We start from the raw sequence: 17,690 nt of genomic DNA on the forward strand, positions 1-17,690 counted from the left end.
CTGGAGGGGATATGGGTTCAGTTCAAAATCAGACTCTTCTTTGAAAAATCCCAAAGCATGATGGACTCCGGGGTTATCGAAAACTCATTTCCCAAACCTCAGTGTGACAGATCTAGCTGAGCATCCCTGTTTCCTAACCTTGATTTCCCAGCTTCCATTCTACTCATGTGGGCAGGGTCATGCGTATGCCACACAGCAGCATTCTCTGCTGAATTTGTGCTGTAAGGACACATTTGTTATGTGGAATGATGTGTGTGTGTATAAAAATTATACTCTGAACAACCACTCCTAGTAGAATTGCTGGTGCGAAAAATATAAGAGCCCTGAGAAAACCAGGCTTGATTGTGACCCGTGCTTTCACGGCAGATACTAATCCATTGCAGGGGGACCACTAACAATGAAATCTTGAAGTGGGTCCTGTGTGGTTGGAGTGAAGAGAGACGTTTGAAGGCCGTGTGATTGTGGGGTCTTCATACTAAACTTGGGGGCAGGCTCGAATTGCAATTTCACCTTGCTTTTCTCTGTAGTAATCGTGGTGGAACACTGTCTTTTTAAACCACAGTGGCATCCTTGGAGCTGCCTGGTTACAAAACAAACAGGAACAGTGCCTGTTATGTCTGCATTTGGATCCAACTTTCCCCAGAGTAGTAGAAATGTGTGTTGCCTGAACAGGCTGCTTAAAGGTAAGTCAGCCCTGGGAAAATGTTTTTCTCCTTCCTTAGCTGCAGTTCTGCCTGGGGCCAAGGCCACCAGAGGGAGTGTAATGCAAAATGTGAGCAGAGACGACTCATGGAGCTGGAATGGGGAGGGAGCTGGAGAGACTTGTGGAGCTGTAGCCAGGCGAGTAGCAGCATCCCTTTGTTTTTGCGGACCCTTGAATCTAGCAGCTAGCGTGTGATCCTAAGAGACCCAGCTGCTGCTCAGCTAATTGGCAAACTGGAGGGGGATTGAAAGAAGATGGTGGAGGGACTGATCCAAGATTAAACAGTGTTTGGTCGCTCAGTGACTAGAGTGTTGTGGAGTAGGTGTACTGAGGCCGTATGTCTCTCTCCTATCCTGTTATTTTTCCACTGGTGGGAGCGCTAGTAGAGAGGCCAGCAGGGGCTACTGACATTTTAACCATCAGGCTGGTTTGACCTGCTCTGAGCAGGGTACAACTGAAGCTGGCTAGAAAACAGCCTTTCCCTCCCAGGAAAAATCTAGAATTTTTGAAAACACATTTGTTCCGCCCTGGCTGCCCAGCGAGCCTGGAAGCGAAGGCTGTATTAAGCTGCTCTGACTTCCTTGCCAGGGTTTGTTGGTCTCTGCAAGTCCAAAGCCTGCAGTATTACCTAAGCAGACCCCACCCCGTGCCCACCCACCCAGCTGGCCCAGAGCAGAGTGAGGCCCATAACTAGAGGTGCTGAAAATTAGTCCTGGTATGGAGACGGCTTGTGAGCCTTTCCCAGAGCAAGCCAGACACCAATCTGAAACAACTTTGGTTTATTATTTTCCACATGGGGTCTTACAAGATTTAAAAAAAAACAAACCACAGTACCACAGAAAGCAGAGTCGCGGGCAGAAGGGGAGGGCTCGCCTGCACTGGCTCCATGCTCACATATTAAATTGAATACAAAACGTGGGGGGGAAATAGGCAATTCAGTGAGTTCAGCACCAGGTGATCAGCAGAGAGCTGGTGTCTATGTTGCCTTTTCATAGGTGCGAGTGCAGATAACAGTGCCCAGGGTGAGAGTCTGGAATCAGAAACAAAACAAGGGAGGTTAGAGGAGGATTTGGGGTCAGTCCCTCGCCAGGAGCTTCCCAGCTGACTTTCCCCCCAGCAGGTTCTGTCAGGCATTCACCGCAGGGGAGGGCAAGATTTGACTGGATTTCTGGGAATTAATAGTTCTTGAGATCTGCCCCTAGCGTCTCTCTCCGCTTTTAAGCTATCCCTGTAGGACAGATATTTAGCCAGCTTTTCTGGTTCTTCTAACCCGTCCAAGGCCTGGTCTACACTGGTTGGACTGGTTTAACTGTGGATTCAGAGTGTATATTTATATCGGTACCACCCTGATATATGCTGGTATAAATGTACCTTATTACCAGTATAGCTATTTCTCTTTCCTGTAAGGGAATATGCACCTTTATACTGATGTCGCTTCTTCCACACAAGGGGCTTTGTAGTGCTTTAACAGGGCTAGTTAAAGCAGTTACAACTTACCGCTGTAAACAACCCCTACGTTTATCCGATGCCACCTACTGATTGGCAATATCTTGAGTGATGGAAAGGCAGGTGCCGTTAGCAGATCCTAGGAATACTTTTGCCCTCTTACCAGAATTAACTTCCCATCCTCCAGTTCTCGGACTAACGTCGTCTCCTTTCCATCCCATTTCTGCACATGGATAAGTTTTCCTCCATCCAGCGTCACGAGAGACTGCAGGGGGAGAGAGAGATCAAAGGGCATAGCATAGGAGCAGCACGAGTGGTTTAAAATGGGGTAATCAGATAGATCCTTCGTGGGCTTAAGGTTCAGGCACACGCAGTGTCTCTGCTCGCACCTCCCCAAGGATTTGCCCTTGAATCCGGTCAGCAGGACCTTTCATGTCTCTCAAAGGGGTGAATGCCTGGGAACTGTAACACCAAGGAAGCGGTGCAGGCAGGGTGGTGTCACTGCAGAAAGAGCCATCAGAATTAAGTCAGGGCTGGAGGTGGGGATTTTTAGATCTCACCGATGCTTGGCTGTTCATTGCTGCAGCTAGAGTAGGGCAGGGCATTCGCCCGGCCATCCCAGCAGCTGTATTTTGGTGGCTTGTACAAAAGAAGTTTCTTGGTGGCTGCAGAGAGAATGGACCCTGCCCTCCCAGCTGCTAGAATTAGTTTACAGGGACAGTCATGGTGGCAAAGAGAGAGATTTTAATCAGGCCTGGAGCGACTGGGGAGCAAAGGGGTCATCCCACCCCCACCTCCCCAAAAAAAGATCATCAAAGGGTCCTAAATTGTGAGAGAGGCTAAAATATGAACCAAGTTGTTCAGTGAACAGTGGCAGATGGGAGAGTTTTCATCCTTTATATACATTTGAAATCACAGCAAAATATTGACACCGGAGCTAAATTTTATTTGTAAACTCTTAAAATCCAAGATTTTTCAGGAGTTTCACCAGCCCCTGGACTTCTGGAAGGTAAGTTGTTTTTTAAATAGTGATGGCCAGGGGCCTCAAAATACTGCCCCCCCTCCCCCAATCATGGGACCCTAGAACTGACCCTGAGTTTAATAGTGCAGCTTGACATGAATTTCCTTGGTGAGTTAATGCCAAAAAAGGGAGGAGGAGGAGGAGGGAGTCTTTCCTACCCTTTAGTCCCATCTGGGGGTTCTCTCACCTCAACCTTAAATTGAAGGGGCTGATTAATGTCCAGGGGAAATAAACACTCAGGAGATCCGGTGGGGGGTGCTGCTGTTGTTATGTGAGAATTTGGGGGTGGCCACATTGGTTTGGATAAGGAAGGGGGAGTCCAAACTGCTGGAGACCAGAGCAGAAGTTGGGTGGGGTTTGGAAGACAGGTGTGTCTGTTCACCGTGGCTGATGGGAAAAGGTGCAGTTCTACTGCCGCTCCCACAGTGAGCAGGGGATTGTCCAAACCTGCCCTCCCCTGGTGTGGCCTTCACTCTAACCTGACAAAGCCCCAAGGCAAGACTTCAATTACAAATGCAAACCCTGTCCTGAAACACCTAATCCCAGGGCTTTTCAGCCTTGGTTGCTAGCCCGCCCTCAGGGAGCCAGTCTGTCTCTTATAATAGAGTTGGTGCTTGAGTGACCTCCCCCCTGCTCTGACTCCCAGGATGAGTCAGACAGGCAGCTCTTCACCTCCCTGGTGTGGGTGGGAGGGAGGGGGTGCAGGCGGATGACTCAGAGGTCCACTGGGGCCAATGAGCAAAGGTTTCGCTATTCTTTACACTCAGCGTCTAGAACAGCCTGCTAATAACGCTCACCCTTAGCTCAGGCCCCAAGGACTGATGGTCCTGGTGATAGCTGTGGCATTGGTGTGTGAGTGGCCATGGCTTCGTTATCTCTGTGTGCTTCACCGCCTCCTCAGAGCTGCTTGGGCTGTTCAGAGAGGATCAAATCCGGGAGGCCTCTTTATTTAATCAGTGCTGAGCTGGTTGCCCAGATGAGCCAGTTTTGCCTTGGGAACAGGAGCCGTAGAGGCTGAATTTCATCTCCCGACGAGCTGCTGATGGACGGGCGGGGGGGCTCGGGTCACAGTGTCTCGGCTGGGTTTCTGAGCAGTGTAATTAAAGCCTGATTGTTCCCTCCACCTGCCCCTGCCTGCAAGGCTGTGTTTACACAGCATCTTGTGTTGACGTTGACCTAACAGCCAGGCCTGGCCATGGCTAAGGTCAGCGTGACCATTCTCTTGTCCAAACAGCCAGGGAACCCCTGTGCAATCAGGTGGTGTGAGGCCAAGCCAGGTCCATCTCAGGCCAGAGAGCCTCCTGCCCTTTGGAGACGGGCTGCAAATCCCCCTCCTGCTGCTGTCCCGGTGTCACTCTGCCCCCTTCTGCACGTGTTTGCAAGAAAAACTTTCCTCTTCCATGCCTGCAGGGATGGGCTCGGGCTGCAGGACTCAGCTCCTGCTTTCCAGCACCCCAATGCTTAGGGAGTACTCAGCTCCAGGAACCCCATCTCAGTAGGATGCGGCTACCCCCAGCCACGCTCCTGGGATGTTCTGGGAGGCACCTCTGGGGCTCTCTAAACTCCTTGCTGAGCCCCCAAGATTGTTCCATGGCTCCCGGCTGCCAATCCTTAAATCTGAGGCCCCCATCAAGCCCCTTCTCTCTGGTGATCCTGCCCCACTGCTCCCTTCCCTGGTCTGGGCCACCCACTAGCTGCAGGCATGTTCCCACTAGAGAAGGTGGCCTCCTAACCTTGTGGCGCTCCAGGTGGCAGGCACCTGGGGGATATAAGACTTGCCCTCTCCCAAGGTGGGAGCACAGGGCAGAGGGTAGAAGGCTCCACAAAGGCAAGGGAGAGGAATGGTGCAGCAGCTGGGTGGGACAGGGGGCCTCTGTGTGATGTTTCACAGCACTTTTCAGGGAAGCTTTACAGATCCTAGGACCTAGAGATGGCAGAGATCTGGTCAGCCCACTCCTGATCGCAGTGAAAGCAGCATCATTCCCCTGCCATCCCTCTCCCAACCCCCAGGAAATGAGTCCCCAGCCTTGCAGATCTCATCATTAGGGAAATCCCTTCCCCAAATGCTATCCTCTGTTTGCCCCTTGGACTGTCCCACCCAATCCCCATCTCCCGCTGGTGCAAACCCTTCCAGACAGCAGCACCTGCCCAGAACTGGGGCTTTCCTTAATCGCTCTCCTCAGCCCCCTAAATGCTTGTCCCTGATGATCGATTCCATTCCTAGCCGACTCTCCCCTTCCAAGCCCTGAGCTTCTTACCACTGCTCAGCACAGATCCTTTGTCATAAGAACATAAGAATGGCCATACTGGGTCCGACCAAAGATCCATCTAACCCAGTATCCTGTCTTCCGACAGTGGCCAATGCCAGGTGCCCCCAAGGGAATGAACAGAACAGGTAATCAACAAGTGATCCAGCCCCTGCCATCCATTTCCAGCTTCTGACAAACAGAGGCTAAGGACACCATCCCTGTCCATCCTGGCTAATAGCCATTCATGGACCTATCCTCCATGAATTTATCTAGTTCTTTTTTGAACCTTGTTATAGTCTTGGCCTTCACAACATCCTCTGGCAAGGAGTTCCACAGGTTGACTGTGTTGTGTGAAAAATACTTCCTTTTGTTTGTTTTAAACCTGTTGCCTATTAATTTTATTTGGTGGCCCTAGTTCTTGTGTTATGAGAAAGAGAGTAAATAACATTTCTTTATTCACTTTCTCCACACCAGTCATGATTTTATAGACCTGTATCATATCCCTCCTTAGTCGTCTCTTTTCCAAGCTGAAAAGTTCCAGTCTTATTAATCTCTCCTCATACGGCAGCCGTTCCATACCTCTAATAATTTTTGTTGCCCTTTTCTGAACCTTTTCCAAGTCCAATATATCTTTTTTGAGATGGGGCAACCACATCTGCACGCAGTATTCAAGGTGAGGCGTACCATGGATTTATATAGCAGCAATATGATATTTTCTGCCTCCTTATGTATCCCTTTCTTAATGATTCCCAACATTCTGTTCACTTTTTTGACTGCCGCTGCACATTGAGTGGATGTTTTCAGAGAACTATCCACAATGATACCAAGATCTTTCTTGAGTGGTAACAGCTAATTTAGACCCCATCATTTTATATGTATAGTTGGGATTATGTTTTCCAATGTACATTATGTTGCATTTATCAATATTGAATTTCATCTGCTGTTTTATTGCCCAGTCACCCAGTTTTGAGAGATCCTTTTGTAGCTCTTCGCAGTCTGCCTGGGACTTAACTATCTTGAGTAGTTTTGTACCTTCAGCAAATTTTGCCACCTCACTGTATACCCCTTTTTCCAGATCATTTATGAATATGTTAAATAGGACTGGTCCCAGTACAGACCCCTGGGGGACACCACTATTTACCTCTCCATTCTGAAAACTGATAATTTATTCCTACCCTTTGTTTCCTACCTTTTAACCAGTTACCAATCCATAAGAGGACTGCCCTCTTATTCCATGACAGCTTACTTTGCTTAAGAGCCTTCGGTGAGAGACCTTGTCAAAGGCTTTCTGAAAATCTAAATACACCATATCCACTGGATCCCCCTTGTCCACATACTTGCTGACCACCTCAAGAATTCTAGTAGATCGGTGAGGCATGATTTCCCTTTACAAAAACCACCTTGATTCTTCCTCAACAAATTATGTTCATCTATGTGTCTGACAATTTTGTTCTTTACTATAGTTTCAACCAGTTTGCCCAGTATTGAAATCACGCTTACCGGTCTGTAATTGCCGGTGTCTCCTCTGGAGCCCTTTTTAAAAATTGGCATCTGAGATGCATGGGTTAAGCATCCTGCAAAATAAATAACCCACAGAAGACATGTGGGGAGATAATGTTTATGGTTTTGTATATTTACATATGTATGAGTAGGGTCAACCATGTAATCAACAGTCCCTGTCTATGCCCTATTCTAATAATTCAGAGGTCAAAGGAAGATCCTAGCATTTAAATGAATTGTAAACACGGGATACCTCGGTATTCATCTCTCTTTGAAATGGATAGCAAATAATCTGTGAATGGTGGAGGAACAAGCAAATTGCCTTATGTTAATTCTATAGCTAAGTACCGATGATGGACTTCCTTCAAAGTCATCCTAATTACCTTTTGTTCCGCGAGGAACTCGCAACTTGTCAAAAGACATGAATTGTATAAAAGATCCTTGGGTCCTGATTCTGTCATCTCAGATCTGCTTAGGCTTCATCAGGGGAAGTTTGAGTCACAAGACTAAGGTACCAGTTATGCTGGTCCACCCTGAATGTGATATTTGGACATTGGACTATAACCTATTAACTGAATTCCAAAGGCACTCTTTGCAACTACGAAGCTCACCATCTCTGGTGTGAATCTGCACCTCAATGAATTGAACTCATGTCTTTGTGTATATTGATCTTTTAACCAGACTCTCTTTTTTTTTTTTTTTTTTTTTTTTTTTAATAAATTTAGTTCAGTTAATAAGAATTGGCTGTAGCATGTATTTGGGTAAGATCTGAAACATTCATTAACCTGGGAGGTGATGTGTCTGATCCTCTGGGATTAGTAGAACCTTTTCTTTTATATGATGAAATAAGATTTACAGAAATTTTCATCATATTTGACGTGGGTACCTGGATGGAGGCCTGAGGCTGGATCACTTTAAGGCAGTGATTCTCAAACTTTTTTACTGGTGACCCCTTTCACATAGCAAGCTTCTGAGTGCGACCCCCCCTTATAAATTAAAAACACTTTTTAATATATTTAACACCATTATAAATGCTGGAGGCAAAGTGGGGTTTGGGGTGAAGGCTGACAGCTCGCGACCCCCCATGTAATAACTTTGTGACGCCCTGAGGGGTCCCGCCCCCCAGTTTGAGAACCACTGCTTTAAGGGAAACTGTTGTTTGGACTTCTGAGTAACCAGTGAGGTAATAAAGAAGCTGTTTTATGCTGGCTTGGTGAATCGAAGTATTGGAATATACACCAGCTTTTTGGGGTTTGGCTGCCCCATTCTTTTCAGTTCACCCTAATTGAGTGACTGTAGCTGGCTCCCCACTAGGACCCTGGTCACAGTGGCATAGTTACGCTTGGATACCCATTGCCATGGGTTAATCGGGTTTTTGGATCAGAACTACACGCTTGTCAAAATTTAATTTTGATATTGGAGAGCTTAAGAGTAAAAATCAGTTACAGTGAGTGACCCATGATCGAGATCCTGGCAGAAAAAGCCTGGAAGAATTGTGCTCACAGAGGGGGTTGTCTTTTAAGAAAAAGGCCCCAGATCAGGAATTGAAAAATCTGTTAATTGCCAGTAATAAGGAAGCAGACCCAGCGAAAGTGCTTGCAGGGGGAAACCAGCAGCTAGAACTTGTACAAAAGCTAAAAATAGCTGCTATGGAAGGAGAAGCTGTTCGGAAGGAGAAGCTACTGAAAGAGAACACCTGTGTTTTGAACATGAACAAAGAATGGCGGATATTCGATTGCAGGAACTAGAAGCTAAGGCAGAAGTGGACAGACTTAAGCTCAAACGCAAAAGAATAAAGGAACAACAGGAATTGTATAATCCTGAAAAGCCAGCTCCTCTCAACAGCAAAGATGGGGATAAAATCTATCCAGTTTGTAACAATGTTGGTATGTTGTTTGACTCTAAGCAGTTGTCTGTGTGTAACCAAATGTACCCCAACACTGCCACCTTTCATGTAAATGTTTTTACTGTGAGCTCAGGTGAAGGTAACCCCATAACTTGTGCAGAGAATGTAAAAGTCAATGGGAAAAGCTGTTTAGGGCAAATTACAGCTTCTAACATCACTCTTGTTAAAGCAGATCTTGTCAAAGAGGAAGATTAGTTATCAAATAAGTGTGTGAATTTTGTAATCCTCTATGAGTTTACTGTACGTGTGCCTTTAGCCAGAATCCATCTTGACTGGAATGGTGTTAAACATGAAGTTATAGCTGGTGGAAGGAAGTTATTGCCTAAGGATCTTTTGATTGAGGATGATATTAAAACTTTGTTCAGTCAAGTTGATGACATAAACCAGTCACAGGAAAGAAATGGTCCTGAACCTATGTCTACTAGGGGCAAAGATTTGCCTATGGAGGGTTTCTCCAAATGTTTGTCTGAGGAAGATGGCTGTTTGTCTGTGCAAAGAAGCAGTTGAAGCATACGTGAATGAAGTTTCTGAATGTCTGTCTGATATCTCAGAAGTAAATCTGGAATTAGATGAAGCACAAAGAGAGCTCATTTATGGGGAAAAGGTTTTTCTAAAGCAGATTAAAGTTGATGGTCAGGTTAAAGCCCTAACAGGAAGAAAAGGGCGCATTCTTGGTGAGTGATAAATTGTTGGCTAGTAAAGCTTGGAAAAGTAAGCCTGACCCAGGTAAAAGTGATGTGCTTAAAGTAGCTCAGTGTAATAAGACACTATTTGTTGAAAACAGCAGTTTATCTGTTAAGGGAGGGGAAGGCAAAGAAAGTTTAGATGAGCAGAGGCAGCCTTCTGAGCTGATGGCTTTGTCTAATCAGCAGTTTGGGAAGGCAAGATGAGTATCCCTACACCTTACCTGTTACCAGAGAGGAGAATTGTCACAGTGAAGGAAATACTCCTGTGACTGTTAGGGGTAATGACTTGCCCATGAAGGGAGCTACCCCAATCTCCAAGCAATTGTCCGTGAACAGTCATGTGTGGTGGGACAAGGGAAATGCTATCCCAAGCTGTTTGTCTGTTAAAGGGGAATGTTTCCCCAACTCTTTCCTGTTTGTAGAGCAGACAGAAGAAGCCTGTCAGCCTATGATGGTTAGGGTTACCATACGTCCAGATTTCCCTGGACATGTCCGGCTTTTTGGTGCTCAAAGCCCTGTCCGGGGGGAATTTCCAAAAAGCCGGACATGTCCAGGGAAATAGGGAGGCATAAGCCAGGGTCTGCCCGGCCCCAGCACGATCCGCCGGGTCCGCAGCGCAGCCCAGCCGCCCCGACTACATTGTAGCGAGCTCGGGCGGGGGGGGGGGCCTCGGGCTTCCTTCGCGGGCGGGGACCCCCCGGCCACTGGGGGACCCTTCCTGTGGCCCCGTTGCCCCATGCAGCTTGGAATCCGGCGCCGCGGAAGCTGTTTCCAGCAGGGACAACAGGCCGGGGAACATGCTCGGCGGCAGCAGGAAGGAGGCTGCAGCCAGGGCTGCAGGGACCCGCGTCGCCCCGGTCACCACTGAACGTCTGAAGCCCCCGCCAGGCAGAGGCTGCTGGGTGAGCGGAGGAGCAGGGCAGGTGGGGGGGGTGCAGAGGCTGCAGGGCGAGGAGGAGCAAGGCAGGAGGGGCAGGGGCTGCAGGGCGAGTGGGGAGCAGGGGTCACAGACTGCAGGGGCAGGGGGGCGCAGGGGGTGCAGGGCGGGGGGTGCAGGGGCAGGGCAGGCGGGGGCGCAGAGGCTGCAGGGGCTGGGGGTGCAGGGGCAGGGCAGGCGGGGGCGCAGAGGCTGCAGGGACGGGAGGTGCAGGGGTCTCAGAGGCTGCAGGGGCGGGGGCTGCAGGGCGAGTGGGGAGCAGGGGTCTCAGAGGCTGCAGGGCGAGTGGGGAGCAGGGAAGCACTTAGCAACCCCCAACCAAGATCAGAGCAGGAGGGAGGAGGGGGAATGCGGGGTGCTCAGAGGAGGGGGCGGAGTTGAGGCAGGGACTTTGGGGAAGGGGCGGGGCGGAGGGTGGGGAAGGGGTGGAGTTGGGGCAGGGCCAGGGCCCCCATGGAGTGTCCTCTTTTTTCAGTGCTGAAATATGGTAACCCTAATTTAAATGACTTGTAAACACGGGATATCTCAGTATTAATGTATAGCAAATAATCTGTGAATGGTGGAGGAACAAGCAAATGGCCTTATGTTAATTTGTATAGCTACGTACCAGTGATGGACCTCCTTCAAAGACATTCTATTTACCTTTTGTTCCCTGAGGAACTCCCAACTTGTCAAAGAGGACATGAAATTGTATAAAAGATCCTTGGGTCCTGATTCTGTCATCTCAGATCTGCTTAGGCGTCATCAGGGGGAGTTTGAGTCACAAGACTGAGGTCCCAGTTATGCCGGTACGCCCTGAATGTGAGATTTGGACATTGGACTATAACCTATGAATTCTAAAGGCACTCTTTGCAACTACGAAGCTCACCATCTCTGCTGTGAGTCTGCACCTCAATGAATTGAACTTATGTCTTTGTGTATATTGATCTTTAACCAGACTCTTTCTTGTTTTTTAATAAATTTAGTTCAGTTAATAAGAATTGGCTGTAGCATGTATTTGGGTAAGATCTGAAACATTCATTAACCTGGGAGGTGATGTGTCCGATCCTCTGGGATTGGTAGAACCTTTTCTTTTATATGATGAAATAAGATTTACAGAAATTTTCATCATATTTGACGTGGGTTCCTGGATGGAGGCCTGAGGCTGGATCACTTTAAGGGAAACTGTTGTTTGGATTTCTGAGTAACCAGTAAGGTAATACAGAAGCTGTTTTATGCTGGCTTGGTGAATCTAAGTATTGGAATATCCACCAGCTTTTTGGAGTTTGACTGCCCCATTCTTTGCAGTTCACCCTAATTGAGTGACCATAGCTGGCTCCCCACTAGGACCCTGGTCACAGCGTTACATAAGCTATCCTCCAGTCATTTGGTACAGAAGCTGATTTAAATGATAGGATACAGACGACAGTTAGTAGTCCTGCAATTTCACATTTGAGTTCCTTTAGAACTCTTGGGGGAATACCATCTGGTCCTGGTGACTTATTACTGTTTAGTATATCAATTTGTTCCAAAACCTCCTCTGATGACACCTCAATCTGGGACAGTTCCTCAGATTTGTCACCTAAAAGGAATGGCCCGCGTTTAGGAATCTCCCTAACAACCTCAACCATGAAGACTGATGCAAAGAATTCATTCAGTTTTTCCACAATGGCCTTATCGTCCTTGAGTGCGCCTTTAGCATCTTGATTGTCTGAGGCCCCACTGGTTATTTAGCTGGCTTCCTGCTTCTCATGTACTTAAAAATGTTTTTGCTATTACTTTTTGAGCCTTTGGCTAGCTGTTCTTCAAATTCTTTTTTGGCCTTGCTAATTATATTTTTACACTTCATTTGCCAAAATTTATGCTACTTCCTATTTCCTCCTAGGATTTAACTTCCACTTTTTAAAGGATGCTTTTTTGCCTCTCACTACTTCTTTTACTTTGTTGTTTAGTCATGGTGGCTCTTTTTTGGTTCTCTTACGATGTTTTTTTAATTTGGGGGATACATTTAAGTTGAGCCTCTATTATGATGTCTTTAAGAAGTTTCCATGCAGCTTGCAGAGATTTTACTTTTGGTGCTGTACGTTTTAATGTCTGTTTAAAAATGTCCTCATTTTTGTGTAGTTCCCCTTTCTGAAATTAAATGCTACAGTGCTGGGCTGCTGTGGAGTTTTCCCTGCCACAGGGATGTTAAATTTAATTATATTATGGTCATTATTACTGAGCGGTTCAGCTATATTCACCTCTTGGACCTGATCCTGTGCTCCACTTAGGACTAAATCAAGAATTGCCTCACCTCTGGTGGGTTCCAGGACTAGCTGCTCCAAGCAGCAGTCATTTAAGGTGTCAAGAAACTTTATCTCTGCATCCCGTCCTGAGGTGACATGTACCCAGTCAATATGGGGATAGTTGAAATCCCCCCATTATTATTGGGTTTTTTATTCTAATCTCCCTGAGCATTTCACAGTCACTATCACCATCCTGGTCAGGTGGTTTGTAATATATCTCTACTGCTATATTCTTATTATTCAAGCATGGAATTACTATCCATAGAGATTCTATGGTACAGTTTGGTTCATTTACGATTTTTACTTTGATTCTACGCTTTCTTTCACACATAGTGCCACTCCCCCACCAGCATGACTTGTTCTGTCGTTCTAATATATTTTGCACACTGGTATTACTGTGTCCCATTGATTATCCTCATTCCACCAAGTTTCTGTGATGCCTGTTATATTAATATCCTAATTTAATACGAGGCGCTCTAGTTCACCCATCTTATTATTTAGACTCCTAGCATTGGTATATAAGCACTTTAAAAACCTGTCACTTTTTAGCTGCTTGCCATTACATGATGTAATTGAATGGGACTTTTTTTCATTTGACTGTTTCTCATCCGATCCTACCTGTATTTTATCACCTTCCATCCTCTCCTCCTTATTAAGACATAGGGAATCTCCATTTATAGATCCTCCTCTAAGGGATGTCCAAACTACATGCTCCTCTGCACCTGTCGGCTTTCCCGCAGCCCTTAATTTAAAAACTGCTCTATGACCTTTTTAATTTTAAGCGTCAGCAGTCTGGTTCCACTTCGGTTTAGGTGGAGCCCATCCTTCCTGTATAGGCACCCCCTTTCCCAAAAGTTTCCCCAGTTCCTAATAAATCTAAACCCCTCCTCCTTATACCATCATCTCATCTACGCATTGAAACCCTGCAGTTCTGCCTGTCTAACTGGCCCTGCGCGTGGAACTGGAAGCATTTCAGAGAATGCTACAATGGAGGTCCTGGACTTCAATCTCTTACCTCACAGCCTAAATTTGGCCTCCAGGACCTTTCTCCTATCCTTCCCTATGTCATTGGTACCTACATGTACCACAACCACCGGCTCCTCCCCAGTACTACATAAGCCTATGTAGATGTCTCGAGATCTGCAACCTTCGCATCAGGTAGGCAAGTCACCATACTGTTCTCCTGGTCATCGCAAACCCAGCGATCTATGTTTCTAATGATCGAATCATCCATTACTAATGCCTGTCTCTTCCTAATAACTGGAATTCCCTCCCCCGGAGAGGTATCCTCAGTGCGAGAGGAAACCACATCATCATCTGGAAGGAGGGTCCCAACTATGGGATCGTTTCCCTCTGCTCCAGCTGGATGTTCTCCTTCCCTTAGGGCAGGTCTTCACTACGGGGGGGGGGTCGATTTAAGATACGCAAATTCAGCTACACAAATAGCGTAGCTGAATTCGACGTATCGGAGCCGACTTACCCCGCTGTGAGGACGGCGGCAAAATTGACCTCCGCGGCTCCCCGTCAATGGCGCTTACTCCTACCTCTGCTGGTGGAGTAAGCGCGTCGATTCAGGGATCGATTGTTGCGTCCCGGCGAGACGCGATAATTCGATCCCCGAGAAATCGATTTCTAGATGCCGATTCAGGCGGGTAGTGTAGACCTAGCCTTAGACTTTCATCCTCCTCAGCAGCACAGAGGCTGTCAGACTAGGGGTGGAATAATCAATACCCCCTGCAACACCTAACTTTTTCTGAGAGGTCTCTCACTCCACTACTAAATGTAAACGTGCTTGGCTTACAAGGTCTGAAAATATCAGGTGGTCTGGTTTCAAAAGCAAGGCACTTCTGAATTCAGTAGGAATGTTGGATGTGCATAGAACACAGGACTGGTTCCTGCATGGTTATAGACCTGCAGTAAAGTGGAACAATTTTCAGTTTCTGTGATTGGAGGATATCTGGATCCATATTGTATGACTGTCCCACATAATGAGGAAAAGTTGAAGTGCCTTTGCTGTTGTTGAAATCTTAGTTTCTGTGGAGAACTTGTCATCTTCTTTTTATGTTTTTAAGGGAAACAAAACTAAAAAAACGGCAATGGTTGAAAATAGCAATTCTGGTCCTAGTTAGCATTGGGAAGATGTCAACATTTGTTGCTCAATTTTATCCTATTTTTTCTACAGAAATTTACAGTGGGTCAGTATTTGACTTGGGAGAAATGAAGTAACAGAGAGTGGGCCAAATTGAACTTGAGCGCTCCTGAACTTTGAGGGTGTAAATCTGGAAGGCAGGTGCTAGATTCCCTTTCTGAATGTTAGATAAATCTGGAATGGAAAAACCAATTTCTGCTTCCTTGGCTCAGAAGTGGAAACTGAGTCACATCCTCCTGTGTGCCTGGTATCTAAAGCTGCCCAGGTCCTCTAGTAGAGCCTTCCCTTCCTTACTTATCATTTTAACTTCTCCCGGTGGGGTCCACATAACTCTGACCCTTGCTAGGCTTCAGATAGACTTATCAGTCTCCACCCCAAACCCCGCTTTGCCTCCAGCATTTATAATAGTGTTGAATATATAAACAAGTGTTTTTAATTTATAAGGGGGGGGAGGGTCGCATTCAGAGGCTTGCTATGTGAAAGGGTCACCAGTACAACACTTTGAGAACCACTGAGATAGAGACACACTGTCCATTCATTCCACGCAATTCCTTCTTTGGGGGCTGCCAGCCGAGGCCACTAGCTTTCCTAATCCAGTCTGGGGACGTCTTTTACTCTTTGTGCCTACATGTTCCCCATTCACAGCACCACCCCCTTCTAGCAGCCAGCTCCCCATTCACAGCACGCTCCGTGCATCAGGTCTCAACAGCCCCCGGCAGCTTCCCCTCCTTTCCTGGTTGATAGCAGCCAAGGGAATGCTGGGAGATGTAGTTCCTTTCCTGCTCCAGGGTCAGCTTTCCAGGCAGGGACCTCAGGAGGTCATCTAGTCCAACCCCCTGCTCAAAGCAGGACTAATCCCCAGACAGGTTTTTACCCCAGTTCCCTAAATGGCCCCCTCATGGATTGAGCTCACAACCCTGGGCTTAGCAAGCCAATGCTCAAACCACTGAGCTATCCCATTTGGTGTTTGATAGGCTTTATCGCCTCCACTCAACTTTCCCATCGTGTGGTTTCAGTGTCAGAGAGAATGTTCCCAGATGTTGCTTCAAAATTTGCCATTGATTAGTTGATGCAGAGAAAAATACATAGATGCTTTGAATTACATTTAAAAATTCAGCAGCCTCACTAGAAGCTGATGCTGCATCACTGACCACCACATTCAATGAATATGAACTGCATGGGATAAAAAAAGCTTGAGGGTTTAACTCTCTGGTCTGTGTCTGCATTCCTCTGTTCTTTCCTCTCATGTTGGCACCATTATCATAGTCCTAACCTCTCATGTCGGCTATCGCAACTCCCGTATCTTCCAGCTTTTTAAGAAGCACATTTGTCATACCAGCTCCTGTAGTATCATCAATGTTAATAAATTCTAGAAAATGCTCTCTGACAGTCACCATTGCAGGGACATTTTCACTAGGGTCTGTTGTTGTTACAAAACGCACCATTCAAGTCATTTGTTCCGTATGGCTGATGTCAGGTGTGCAGTCCAGAATAACAGAGTAATATCTTGCTGACTTCAGATCTGCCACAATCTTCTGTTTGACTTTTGTTGCCAGTAACTGTCTGATCTCATTTTGAATTGTTTTTCCAAGGTAGTGGTGTGTGTACATTTCTTGGGTGGTGACTCTTCTTAGATGCTCCTGGAGTACAGCATCACACTCAGCCATCAGCTCCACAATTTTAAGGAAGTTTCCATTGTTTGGCACATTCAGCTGATCTGAAGTGCCACGCAGTGCTAGGTTTTGGGTAGCAAGCATTCTCACAATGCCAATGAGCCTTTTCAGAACATTTTGCCAGTAAAGAGACTCTGATGCAATCTTCTCTTGATGCTGATCATCTATGGTGGCCTTTAACCTTAGTCTGATCTCAAGCTCTTTCCACTTATGGAATGCTCTCTGGTGATTTGCTGCCTTCTCATGGCATATCAGATTTCTAGCTAGATTTTTCCAGTCCTTTGTTCCTGTAGAACCCAATGTGTCTGGAACATTAGACTGGAAGAGTTTGCAACAAAAACAGTATGCAGCATTCTGGGTTTTTGAGTACATAAGCCATGGCCTCTCCACTTTGTCACCGTTGGGGATTTCACACTAGTAATGTGTTGGATGGAAATGTCTATTTTCATTGTCTTTGGGAAACATGAAGTTTTTCGCTTGCTGTGGCCCATGCAGTACAAGGAAGTCCCTCAGGCTACTGCTCAAGTGGGTCCACAGTCCTGGATCATCTAGACTTAAGGAACTAAACTCAACAGCAGCTGTTTCTTGCGCCTCCACCACACTCTTCTCTGATCTACACTTTTCTTCAGGAATGTGCATGGTTACATCCATTTGAGATGGAGATGTGGATGCTGCAGTAGCTGCCAGGTCACCTGCACTCTGACTACGGGAAGATCAGGCATCTCCTCACCACTCCCATCCTCACTGGGGCTGGAAGGCTCAGCGTGAACATTTGTGTCTGTGTATCTCAGGAGAGCTCCTTCCTGCTTAGATAGAAACGCTTCCTTTGCTTTCCTTCTTTTTCTGAATGCTGCCCTACAGGGGCGCTTCTCCTTTCACTCATGGCTGCTGTTCTGTGCCAGTTATAGTGGCTCTCAACACTCAATTGAAGGGGACAAATAAGCAGGCGGGTAGCCGGGCCTGAGTGAGGGAAGATATCAGCGTCTTAAGGGCCTAACTGGCTCCTACTACTTCAGTTGACTGCCTGTTCTCCTCAAGTGGGTTCAGGGAAGCAGCAGGAAACAGGAAGCTCCCTGAGAAGCTGGTGTGAATCAGTCCAGGCTCCTGGGGGTGCTCGAGAGGTACATAAGAGGCTCCTCCTCCTCTCTCTCCC

The 17,690-nt window shown here is 46.8% G+C and overlaps 1 protein-coding gene across 1 annotated transcript in view; it reads right to left on the reverse strand.

Moving 5' to 3' along the window:
• Window positions 1–1,465: 1,465 nt before the first annotated feature.
• FABP3 (fatty acid binding protein 3) overlaps window positions 1,466–17,690 on the reverse strand; it is a 29,311-nt gene continuing 13,086 nt past the window's right edge. Inside the window, exons 3-4 of the mRNA XM_034754292.1 lie at window positions 2,313–2,414; window positions 1,466–1,733 (exon numbers count right to left, since the gene is read on the reverse strand). Coding sequence (XP_034610183.1) covers window positions 1,680–1,733; window positions 2,313–2,414 — 156 coding nt within the window. The 3' untranslated portion in view covers window positions 1,466–1,679. The remainder of the gene's footprint in view (window positions 1,734–2,312; window positions 2,415–17,690) is intronic.

Source organism: Trachemys scripta, chromosome 20, assembly GCF_013100865.1.
Source record: "Trachemys scripta elegans isolate TJP31775 chromosome 20, CAS_Tse_1.0, whole genome shotgun sequence".
NCBI classification, from domain to species: domain Eukaryota; kingdom Metazoa; phylum Chordata; order Testudines; family Emydidae; genus Trachemys; species Trachemys scripta.